This window comes from Pollachius pollachius (assembly GCF_949987615.1).
Source record: "Pollachius pollachius genome assembly, chromosome: 10".
Lineage (NCBI taxonomy): Eukaryota > Metazoa > Chordata > Actinopteri > Gadiformes > Gadidae > Pollachius > Pollachius pollachius.
In genome coordinates, this window is record NC_136943.1 from 6,607,872 (window position 1) to 6,620,386 (window position 12,515).

A 12,515-nucleotide genomic window follows, 5' to 3' on the forward strand; every position below is an offset into this window, starting at 1 on the left:
CAGAGAAACAAAAAAGTTTAAATATACCCTTTCATGGCATCTTTTCCATTTGAAATGGACTGTTTTCCTTTGTTTTTATATGTTGAGAGGCCCTGAGTATTTTTTTTTACTTACAATATAAGCCAGCAAATAGATATTATGTACACATAGGTTAATTCTGAAAGCTGTGGGTTTAACGCATTAAATGGCTTCTTTTTACTTGTAAGGTGGCACACACACACATTAAAAACGCAATAGCGTGATTAAAAAAAAAGAAAAGTAAATGGCATCCCTTTCCACAAACACTATGGATTTAAAAACCACCTGTTAGTGCATCTTGGGACAGTTATAGTGAAACAATAGCCTACCACCCTCCCCCCCAACCACAATTCACCAAGTTTGGAAGTGAATTCCCAGGCAGAGAACAAGAAGTCAAAACAGTGCAACTACTCAACAACTCCAGCTCATATTGTCATATTAATTCATCTCTGTCCACTCAGGGCTGTGACAGATGTAGCAGAAGTGTCCCCAGTGACTTCTACTACGAAAGGGTTTTCAACATTCTTTAGTCTTCAAAACAAGCCATTCTATCGAAGAGCATTCACGCCAAAAGCTACACATACTATTTAATGTGACCGTTGCCAGGGGCTATACCTGACCGAGTTTGCTGGAATTAAAGAATTAAAAACACCATACACAAAAAACGATGTTAGTGCTCCAACTGATTCCTTCGATGCATTTTTTTCTATACTGGACTAAAACCAATAAATAAACTTAAAAAACATACACAAAACGGAATACCTTTTCAAAAAGAGGGTTAAATGACGAAGTGAAACATTAGTAATAAGTTTGTGCTTGTCAAGGTCATAAGAAGGCAGATATTGAAATATTGAAAACAGTAGGCTATATCTGTAATATTGGAATATTTGGCTCACAAACAAAGAAATCAAAAAGCCTGGTGCTCCAAACAAGGAAGGAGAGAAATTTTCTTTTTTAACCACCGCTCATTGCACATATTGCTTTCTGCGCATCATCCTTCCAGCTCTGCCTTCAGAATACCACATCTGTCTATACCACTGCATTTAAAAAAGAAAATGGAACCAAAGCATTAGCCTCTTCATTTTTTCCCCCCTCCTCTATACTTTCTGGATAAGCAAAACAGAATTAAGTTTTCTTCCTTGCTTTAATCTGTATACTTTTTTTGTTAAAATTTGTTTGATACATTTGGTGGCAATGCTTGATTAAAATATTGCTAGTCTGAATCAACAGTCCATGCAAATCCTAACATGCTGCCCTGTATCCAGTGGTTACACAATGCATCGGCTCTGTGGACAGGACAAACACACATACATACATACATACATACACACGCGCACACACACACACACACGATAAACACACACACACACACACACACACTCATGCACACCTGTACGCGTGGAGACCTCTGTCGTGGAGGATCCCCTCAGAAAGAAGCAGTCTTTTGTCCTCCTCTACTCAGATTGACAAGCACACCGCCCTCAGTGAAGCTGCTGCCTCCTCTATCCACAAATCCAGGAGACTGCTTCAGTACAGATCTGTGTCCGGAGAGTTAAAAAAAAAAATAGTTCCTGTCCCATCATCTGCAGTCCGCCACCTCAGGCTTAACCCAATCGGAACCTTTTTTTTTTTTTCTTCTTTAAAACCACAGCAAGTCACACGTTCACAATAGCGTTGGCAAATCCCCCCCCCTCCCCCCGCCCACAAAAAAAGAAAAAAAAGGGGTAAACTATTGAAATAATCAATACATTATTGCAAAACATACATTATTAACAAGTCACTTTTCCCAAGACCTAACATAAACATGCATCTATGAAGGACAGCCGTTTGCCTCCAAACACAGATATCCATGTTGAAGAATTCATATTCTGTTTCTGCTAATTGCACAAAGTGTCTGGTCCGCCGACCTACAGCACTGCCGCTCCCGTCCACTTTCAGCGCAGGACCTCCACCCCCCCTCCCCGTGAAGGAACACCACAATCCACATTGCAAGAGTTAAAAGAACAAAAAGAGGAACAGATACCTTGTGACCTAAAGCAGCAGTACAACGTCGTGGGGGGAAAATCTTTGGAATTTTGCAACAGGAGGAGTTGGGGGGCAGGTGGGGGGGAGAGAAGTAAGTGGCTGGCAATCCCAGAACTCTGGCTATAGGCTGCGAAAGGCAGTGGGTTTCAATACACTCACACGTTGAAGCACAGCAGAGGTATGATAGCTTCCAGGGAACTGTCCTGGATTGCTTTTTTTTTTTAGGGGTTGGGGGGGGGGGGGCGGGTGGGGTTGTAAGCTGTAATTACTGGAGGAAATCGGGCGAGGTTGTGGCAGGTGTGGGTGTTCCCCGGCCTCCTCCTCCTCCTCCTCCTCCACCCATCCGCTCAGCCTCCCTCCTCCCCACCCCCACCCAGACAGTGTCTGGCCAGGGGGGGGGGGGGGGGGGGGGGATTTTGCTCGGCCGTACGTGGATCTCCTAGACGAGAGACGGTGGCTCCTCACTCTGCTTCCCGGTGGACGTCGGAGGCGTCGGCGCGGCAGATGGGGCAGGTGCGGTTGGTCTGGAGGGGGGAGAGGCAGGTTAAAAATCAGGGAGGAGGTGGGCTCCAAGGTGGGGGTTCAAAGTTCAAGGTGAACGGTAATGAAATGAATGACGCCAAAGAGAGGCTGACTTTGCGTCGGCCTACCTTTAACCATTTGTCCACACACTTGGCGTGGAATTCGTGGTTGCACGGCAGAACCCGGAGTAACTGTCTGCACTCAAAGTCACAGAAGCACACGACACACCTGGGAGAGAGGGGGAAAACGGGACATGGAAGTGTCAAGGAGAGTCTTCATTGAAACGAGTGGTGTTGATTGGTGGGGGCTGTTGTTTAGTGGGAGCAGGGTGGGTGGGGGGGCAGGGGTTGAGCTTACAGCGTTTGTTCAGACAGATGGTTCTCCAGGTTGAACCTGTAGGACGGAAGATGCTCTATGTCTGCTTTGGTCAGCCCGCGGGGCTTTGCTTCACCCAGCCTCTCTGCCAGGTTCAGTAATGCCTGGTGGGGACAAACACACACACACACACACACACACACACACACACACACAAAACATCACAACTTCAGGCGGCTCCAAATGGCCCGTCCTGACAGAGCAAGGCATTTCTTTCCAGATAAAGCAGATTGCAACAGCCGGAGTGCTGGCAGAGCTGGCATGGGCAGGAGCCAGTATTCAATGTTGTCAGTGCTGCGAACTGCAGTTCAACTTAATCAAAAATAACCCAGCATTATTGAGCTCTAGCCCTCTCGGGACAGTCTAAGAAGACACGCACCTCATAGTTCTCCATCTCCACGTCGTCCACATCCAGGTCCAGGCTGATGGCTGGACCCACCGTGGTGGGAGGCACAGGCAGCATTGACCTGGCGGGCACAGACAGCAGAAACCTTCTGTGTTACCTCGCAAGTCTTTCAAACATGCAGGCAAAAAATTAGCGCTGAACGATTTGGGGAAATAATCTAATTGCGATAATTTAGACAAATATTGCGATTGCGATTTAATGTGTGATTTTTATAATTTATTAAAGTTCCTTATGTTGTGTATTATTCACAAAAAAATGAATAAATCATTCTTTAGTATGACCAACACAACAGTGGAAGCAGTCAACACAAAAACTGCTCTTTCCTTTAGGCCAGGCCGATGGGTTGAGATTAATTTATATTGTAAACTTCTTTATTTAACTATTAAATTGTAAAATAAACATAAAAATAAATGAATCGTACTGATTTCCAGTCAGTAACGGTAACAAATCACTTTTTTTTCTAAATCGCAGCCTTTGCGATTTGCATACCGTGTGCTATTACATCGCGATTTCGATTTGAATTCGATTAATCGTTCAGCCCTACAAAAAATTAAAAAAAACAGAAACCCTAACTCTAAACGTGAATGCACCACTAGATAAAGAATATTGATCCTCAGGGGGATATTCAAAGTCACAGCAGTACGCGTCATCACACACAGCATACACATGCAACATAAACTACTACAACTGCAGTGTTACGGCTAGCATGTGGAAACACTGGGACTGTAAACTCTGTGCAGATCCTCCAAATTACAACACAGTAATCAGCCTCAGTTCAAAATACATGGGGAGCAGGCGATGAGGATAATAAACCAGGTGTTGACAGAGGGGACCTGTCCCAGGGTACTTACAGGAAGTAGGGGAGGAAGCCTGGGTAGTAGGAGGGCGGTGGTGGAGGGGCGGGCGGAGCCTGCTGTAACCGGTATCTCTGCCCACTCACCCGCCGGGGAAGCATGTGGGGAAATGGCTGAAAGGAACACAATTATGGTTAACCGCACCATGGGAGCCAACCCATGGTGCTGCTAAAACAAGCCATTGAGCTCAAGGCTATACACGGCACGCACGCACGCACGCACGCACGCACGCACGCACGCACGCACGCACACACCATCAAGCAAGGTACCCTTACCACTCCAAAGGGCAGCTCCTGGTGAAGGGGCTCTTGAGGAAGGTATGGAAGGGGGATTGACGGCGGCATCGCTGGAGGGTGGTGGGACGGAGGGTACGGGAAGGTCCCCAGAGCGTGCTGCTCTCCTCGGAGATCCACGTCGTTCTCCATCCTCTGCAGAGGCTGGGGACACCAGGACATCTCATGGATACAGCACACATGTACGCCGAACCGGGGACCCCACATCAGACACGTTTTGGCTTAAAAAAGCTATTATTAAATCCATGAAATGGGTAAGTGTCGCGTGGGAGCATGTTGCTATTTCGGGTAATAGCTCAGACTTGTGCACACAGGGTACCTTAGAGGCTAGGGTGACTGTTTGAACCGCAGTGCAATGTGTCTACGCAGCCATAATGCCTAACCCCTACCGCCGCCATGAATCAATCAATTAAACTGTATTCATTGCGGTTTGCTGCAGAAAGAAAAGAAAGAAACAGTAAAATAGCCATAAGAAGAACTGCAGAAGGCTCACCATGCGTGGGTGCTGAGGCTGTAAAGGGACGAACTGGCTCAGGGGAGTAAGGTGGGTCTGCTGCTGCGGGTGGGGGGGCACAGAAGGACTGGGGTGCAGTATAAAATGCTCGCTGGAGATGAGGGGCGGGAAGGCTTGGTAAGACACTGGCATGTGCTGCATGGTGCAGGCCTGAAGGAGCTGGAGACAGAAAGACAACAAGTGGAGCTGGTCAGGTGAGTGAACGCTCCGGTCGGTGATGCTGAAGCAATCTGCATGTTTTGAGCTTCCCCAAACGCAGAGGCCTGTATTATTGAGGCAGCAAAGCATAATTAAACACAAAGCATGTTTAAGCGCATGAACAACAAGGTGACTCATTATTATTACTCAACTATAATACATTAGCTTAGGCTCGTAATATCCTAATACGTCAGCAAACACAACAGACTATAATATTATCACGGAAAAAAACACCCAATCAACAACGACAATGATGAAATTATTTAAATGAAAATATATATAATGTAATAAATGGTTATGACTAAACACCACACGGGCGCTCTGCGGTGCTTAATGCGTTATGAAATTGGCAAGCTGTAGCAGCGGCGGCGGCAGCTAGTCAATTAGCCCTGAAGGGTGAAATTGAGCGGCCGCTGGTATGGTTGTGCTTTGCTTAAATGGATGCTTCTGACATTCAGGCTCTTCCTTTTCAAACTCACTGGAGGAGGAAGGCAGCAGAGCAGAGAGAGCTGTCCGCTGAACATTACCGAGCATGCTGGGAGCTGCTGCGTGTTGCACCCAGCGAGGGGCGGCCCGGTGTGGATGGGGAAGCCGTGGGTCGTCACCGTGGTAATGGTGTACGATATTGGTACAGATCCCTGGTGCATCTTTGAAGGGGGATAAAAACAGCATTGTGTCAAAAAACATTACAGCAGGACATCGTGGGTCATTGGAAATGATGTATAATAAATCAATTGTTTTAATATGTTAAATATAAGTCTGGATCCTTTTCTCATCTAGGATAATGGGAAGATCCATTGCCTGTTGTAAAACGAATGAATTGAAGACAAGGCAATTGAGGGTGTGTTAAATGCAAAGAATGGCTTTCCCCACAGGGAAACAATAAAGTGTATCTCTTTCAGTTTTTGAAGTTAAACACAATAAGGTCAATTTGCTGAATGCTGAAAAGCGTGATTGATTCCGATTGAATCTCACAATAAATCAACCCCTTTACACTTAATACTGGTGCTCCAATCATCAATTCATATCCAATGACTACGATGAAGTTGATTCTCAAATGATGACACACAAATGGTAATGCAGGATTTTGCCTGCCCTATAGTTATTTCATGTCATGCTTAACAATCATCTACCTTGATGACATAGCATACACAGAAAGGGAATAAACAGCGGCAACTATGAGAATACTTAAGGAAAACAACCTGTTTGCCGCTTAACATTTCTAAAAACTAAACAACATTAGTGGGACATATTCCCTCCAATTTCAGAACTTTGAGAATATAGCTTTAAGGTAAATTTATCTTCCTGTAATATAAAATAATTAGCATCCTTAAATAATTGTAGGCTTTCGAAAAAATGCTTACCACGATATTCTTGTAACACATGTATATAGCAAATCTGTAGTGCTACTTTTTTTTAATCCCATGAAAGGTAGCTTTGGAGAATCGCTGACCCCCACAGAAAGGTCCGGCCTTCAGGCCAGGGCTTTTATTGTGGCTACCTGGTCATGTAGATCCACCATGATGGGGCTCTGCTGAGGCAGGTGTGCGGCAGGGTGGAGCATGCGTGGAGGTGCGCTGGCGTGGTTGTAATGTCTCGATTCATCTAAAGGAACCTGTGGCTGCTGATGCTGCTGCTGCTGCTGCTGATGATGCTGGGAGAAGAGCAGGCGGTGGAAATTCTCATCCTGGATCAGGGAACCGTGAAGTGCAGGCCTATCTCTCCCCACCCACTGGCGTCTCAGTGGCGGGCTGCCAATTGGACAGAGATTACATTAGAACGTGGCAGCGATACATAGTGACAGTTACGAGGAGCGTGTTGGATGAGCGTTGGTTCATGGGCTGGAGAGTAGTTCCTTTGCATTGTCGGGCTTCTAAATGTTAAATGACATACTGATGTAAGGGTACAAGCTTTGGACAGTTAATGTCTGATTTAACGTAAGCAATGAACATTTAATACTGCAATATTAAACCCATCTCCGATATCGGGAAGTTTTCGGTGACACTATCTAATCTGTATTTGAATCAACTCAAGTTAATAACAATTGCATAACAATTTGCATTTTTTATCCAAAAATACAAACAATTTGATTACAAAGAAACAAAAGCAATACCTTCTCCTGAGATGCACAGGTGTGTTACAGGGCTCTCCGGGAAACCTCCTCTGATTTAAAGGGGCAGTTGGTGGCCGCCTATTGACTGCTATTTCCCATGGTCGCATTGGTGACGTCGTACAGACGATTCACTCCCCGGGAAAATAAACTTAAAAGGGGACACTTGTGTTGTCGCCTCTGATTGTCTTCACCCTGTGAAAAAACAAATGTGGTTTAAACCATAATGTTTCTATAAATGATAACACTTTAATAATCCTGGAAATTCAGGTTTTACAAGCAACAAACAACTCAAATATAAACAGGGAAAGTAAAGGCTGAAAAGCAGTAACAAGAAGATGAGAAAACATATACATTGACGTCTTGAACATACTGCTGGCTATTGGGAGAACAATATAATCGTATTAAATAGAATAGAAAAAAACGGTATGCTTAAATGTTTATACTGATCTTGCTACCCATTTACATTGCTATTTTAACAACCGACCATTTATGTTTCATTTGAAACTAAATATCGTAAAAGAGTGACAGGAGGAGGATAGGAGCATCAGCTAAGAGCCTCGGACAGGATTGAATGTTTCCGCACAGGGGGCGCTGCAGCTTGCTGAACAAAAACATGGAAAGCCATGTGCTCCAGAAACAAAGCAACAACAAAGGATATGGTAGTAGACTAGCCAACCCGCTAGCAAACACTGCAACTTGCAGGCCCAAATAGTCAACTATAATTCCACCATTTCAAAACCAACACCGGGGAAGCAATCAGAATATTATGCAATCAAACAACTGAGTCCCGATCCATTATCTTTTTAACCACCATAAGCCCTTGACCAGGGCAAACTACCCCACATTAGCCCCCCTGTTGCACTAGCTCCTAACGCTGCACACATCACGTCTAACCAGCGGTCGCTGAGCTGATTTCGGTTCTTGTCAATGCACTTAATCATCGATCATCAAGTTTGTTGAAGTTTGAAGCGTTATCTGTCAGACGTGGCTCATGCTGTACGACCCATGGCTCAGAACCCAACTTACTTTCTTACAGGCTGCCTTTGCTGCTCGTTAGCTTTTGTTTAGACAATCAGCTTGAAGGTGTTCCCCAGTTTCGCGTGTGCCGAGGTATATGACCACAAACTACATCACACGGCTGGTGTAAATGGTGACCATGATCGATCACGTCAGCCCGATCGTGGCAACAGTTTTCTCAATAAACGTTGAGAAACAACGCTGGGACAGGCTTTGTGCTGTTAGCTCTGATCAGATTGAAAGGTTAAACTGCATGGGAGATCTGCTTCCACTGAACACGAAAAAACTATTTTATATACGAACGAATGTTAAATATAAACGAAGAAAACCGACACAGGCTCGCTAATAGGGTTCCGGTTTATGTATAATTTAAAGCATTCCTTCGCGCGAGGACGTTCCTCGAAGTGTTTCGCGTTAAGCCACGCCCTCATCCTTGTTGTAAGCACAAAATTCCACCAATCAGAAGCGACGTAGGCACCACATAACGTGGAGTTGAGTTGAGTCGATCCAGTGGATCAAAATAAACAATCAATGCACGCTCTTGTTTCGAATAGCATGAAGTGATCATTACCACCACAGAAAACCGCATTTAAATAAACCCATGGCACAGTATAGATAGATCAAGAAGCACTTCGTGCCAACCTTACTTTTAAATCTCTTTTAAAACACACACACACACACACACACACACACACCCCCCCCCCCCCCCCCCCACCACACACACACACACACACACACACACAAGCTTTGCATGAATAACAAAAAAAAAAGCATATCATTATACCATCATACCAATCATACCATCTTATTGTACTTTTTGGCCAAAGTAGACCTTTTCATAACCCCAAAAATGTGTGTGCATATCAAGTCGGATTAGAATAACAAACCATTTGGAGAGACAGACAACTAGCAACAACTTGAAACGTTTAATTTGGTTGTGCTTGACGCTTAGGTCTACTCGTTGAATTGGGTAAAATATTAAGCATGTGAACATATGCGCATGTTCATATATGCGCATCAGTCAAAGTTTAACTACTTACAACAGGGTAGACAATCGATTATGTAAAGTAGCCTTGTAGGCCTAAAAGCAGAGATGTACATATGCACGACTGAGTGCAGTACAGTGGCTAAAGAGCACTCGCTCTGTAACCACCGCAGAATTGGCCTCCAAACCAAGAAACCACTGATGCCAGTTAGAGCGTCTCACCCAACTGATTAACGTTAAAGTTAACATGCATGCCACACATAGGCCTATAATATTAGGCCGAGTTCAGTGCAGAGCCAGTAAAACAAAAATAAACCATGATCGTCCTTCGGTTGCTCGATCATCAAACTTTGAAACGACACAGCGGGTGCAATTTGCAATGTCGATGCAAGGAGCCTATACTGTTGTGTAAGTACGGAATGGAGCGGTTTGCGGACATAGATGTAAACATCACAACGTCGCAAGCAAGAAAACAAGGAGGGGCTGGAGGCTGTGCTGGGTGACAGCCCGGGAAATAGTCTTCGCCTGCAGCCTCCATATGCGACGCAGAAATCTCAGATAAAGTGAAAAACAATCTCTTACCCAATAACGACTTGATTGCGAATATGCAGGCGTCCGATCACCGTTATTTGCCCGTAGTCCTCACATGACGTGAGGCTGAGCGCGTTATCCTCCAGTCGACTGTCCCCGTGTACAGAGCATTCCGCGGATTTCACCACTAGTGTGAAAAAGGTTACCTACGTTAGAGTTTCTGTTTATACATGGGATGTGATTGGGATTTTATGAAACAGTATCGCTTGGGGGTATGGGAATAGAATGACGGATAATTATTTGAAGTCTTATATAGGTCATTGCAGCTGTACAGTTCTTATGCGTTTGTGTATTCACATTTCCCATTACCCCCATGTCTACGTATCTTGAGAGCGCACTCCAGACTGCCATTTTTACCGTAATGGACCGATTACGTGCGTGCATGATTTAGGGAGGGTAGACCTAATTGTACGGAAAGCATAGGTGTCAATACGCCCCTCGACCAGAAACATAATTATTGATAAGTAAACTCGTACTATGCATTCATTAAAAACAATTTATAATGGGGTACTTGCGTATTGATAATCATTTACTGTTTTTTATAACATAAAGAAGGAAATACAAATGTGATTATTGTTAATCTATTACTGTTATAGCGATAGCAAACTAAGGGTCGTACAACTAATTATATATTTTTTAGTTGAGTTATGTTCTCTTTAGTTGTCACATACCCTATTTTCATCCTAAAATCAGTGTTCATTCAAGCCTTAAAGTCCATGAGGAATTAATAATAATGCTTCATGTCCAATCTTATGTCCATGCATTTCTTAAACAGTTTTATGTCTCGTCTTAGAAACGCTCTATTATATATTGTCATCTTCCTTTAACCTAATACCTAACTTTGGTGTCTGTTGTTTATTATCTGTGCTGTTTTGTATAAAACTGCATAGTTACGAAGGACGGAGATGGAGGAACACAACTCTTTGTTTAGGGCCCTTTTATCACAAGAACAGAGACAGTGGGGTGTTTGTGTGTTTGTGTGTGTGTGTGTGTGTGTGTGTGTGTGTGTGTGTTTGTGTGTGTATCTTTATGGGAAAAGCTCATTAATGAGGTGAACAGAACTCTGGTTCGAAGCACACATTGTGCTTGTGAATTGACACAATAGCAGACCAAATGATCAAATAATATTCTCACAATGCACAAGACAGAGGTATCTGCTACTAAACACCGTTACCTTTTAGGCACACACGTCATCTGAGATCATTTGGTGTTGACGCTATGTGTTTCCAGCCATGAACCTCGCTAATGGGGACCATATTGTGGCACTTTGCCATGAGGGTGACGTTCACATGAAGGGGATGGCCAATCAGATAACCCATTATTATGGCCGCCCTCAAAGTTTCTACCAGGATTACAGGACAGGCACAGGAAAGAAAGATGCAGAAATATAGTAAAAATGCATACAACAGTGAAAGAAAAAAAACTTTTGTCCAATGTGGATTGTGACTTATTTTTCTTGCTGTGTTTTGCCTTTGGACTGTACATGATATAAGGTCATTCGTTTGGCTTCGAGGAGAGAGCAAGAGGAAGATTTCGTGCCATCATCAGAGATCGGTTTCGGTGGAACTTTCTAGCATACACACACACACACACACACACCCAAACACACACACACACACACGCACACACACACACACACACACACGCGCGTGGGCACACACATACACATGCAGACACGTACACACACGCACACAGGTGGCACGTATAGGGCTCTGTTATGGGCTGGGTCTTTCTTGTAAATGTTAATCATTCATATTTACAGCTGGGAGACGGTTATCAGGGGGCCAAAGCAACAGGCAAAGGTCCACTCTAGTTCAGTGTTTGAGGAGCAGCTTGAGAACAGCACCTGGTAGGTCTCTCTCTTCTCCTACCATTATGCTCAGATAGAATAAGAAGTATCTTGCCAGGTAACGTTTACAACAGCCACTGGCAAAATGATTTTTTTGCTACGTAAATCAAGAGAATCAATCAGTTGCTTGGACTAGACAGTCAATGGTTCCTCTTATTGTGCGTACTTGAATGCAGATAAAAGAGGTGGAAGTTGTGTTAACATTCAGAATTGTGTAATGTATGAACCTGGGCTATATGTTTGTATGTTTAGAATATTATTGTTTTATGTTACGGTGTAGACTTTCTCTTTTTGTTTAATCTTTACATTTTATGGTTTCATGTTATTTTGGTGAACATTCCCTTCAGTTTAAGATTACGTTTATGACTTACCAAAAGTCAACTTTTGTATGCACTAATAAAAATGAATTACAGCAACCATATTTCTCATGAAATGATATGAACGGTAAGTAAATTGCTACATAGATTAATTTATTTGACATGTAGCAATTTCCAGTGGCGTATGAAAGAAAATACCAAAATGTTTTATTTGAACAATGTCTAAGGTATAGGCCTGAATAAGGACCTGTAAAGAAACCTTTCCCCCCACTATTATGTTTGTCTCAGGGTTAGGCATGGGCAGGCCTACCATCACAGCGAGCAGCTTACTGCTTCTGACTGTCACTGCATTGATCACATTAACAAATGGTGAGTTGAGCTTCATGTTTTTTAAACAAATAGCTGATTGGACCATACCTGTGCATTCTAACAAACTGT

General features: G+C 43.7%; 1 protein-coding gene across 4 annotated transcripts; it reads right to left on the reverse strand.

The window, feature by feature from the left end:
• Positions 1-2,392: 2,392 nt before the first annotated feature.
• Positions 2,393-10,010, reverse strand: rnf44 (ring finger protein 44). Of its 4 annotated transcripts, none has more exons than XM_079745317.1 (11): positions 9,903-10,010; positions 7,319-7,510; positions 6,707-6,956; positions 5,685-5,852; positions 4,987-5,166; positions 4,476-4,637; positions 4,198-4,313; positions 3,320-3,407; positions 2,923-3,044; positions 2,694-2,793; positions 2,393-2,567 (listed from the first exon to the last, which is right to left on the reverse strand). In XM_079745317.1, exons 2-11 carry the CDS (start codon positions 7,423-7,425, stop codon positions 2,505-2,507), a joined length of 1,356 nt encoding a protein of 451 aa, XP_079601443.1. In that variant the 5' UTR covers positions 7,426-7,510; positions 9,903-10,010; the 3' UTR covers positions 2,393-2,504. The 4 variants fall into 4 exon arrangements, with proteins under 4 accessions (XP_079601443.1, XP_079601445.1, XP_079601444.1 ...); XM_079745319.1 differs by lacking the exon at positions 9,903-10,010 and adding an exon at positions 8,345-8,748 and having other exon boundaries at positions 5,733-5,852; XM_079745318.1 differs by lacking the exon at positions 9,903-10,010 and adding an exon at positions 8,345-8,748 and having other exon boundaries at positions 4,476-4,628.
• Positions 10,011-12,515: the final 2,505 nt, after the last annotated feature.

Bases quoted from the DNA above. Each gene is read 5' to 3' on its own strand.
- rnf44 (XM_079745317.1), bottom strand. From the start codon at position 7,425: ATGCGACCATGGGAAATAGCAGTCAATAGGCGGCCACCAACTGCCCCT. The intron at 4,314-4,475 runs GTAAGGGTACCT...TGTTCCTTTCAG, and splicing joins AGGAGCTGCCCTTTGGAGTG to CCATTTCCCCACATGCTTCC. The intron at 3,408-4,197 runs GTAAGTACCCTG...TGTGCCCGCCAG, and splicing joins GGCTTCCTCCCCTACTTCCT to GTCAATGCTGCCTGTGCCTC.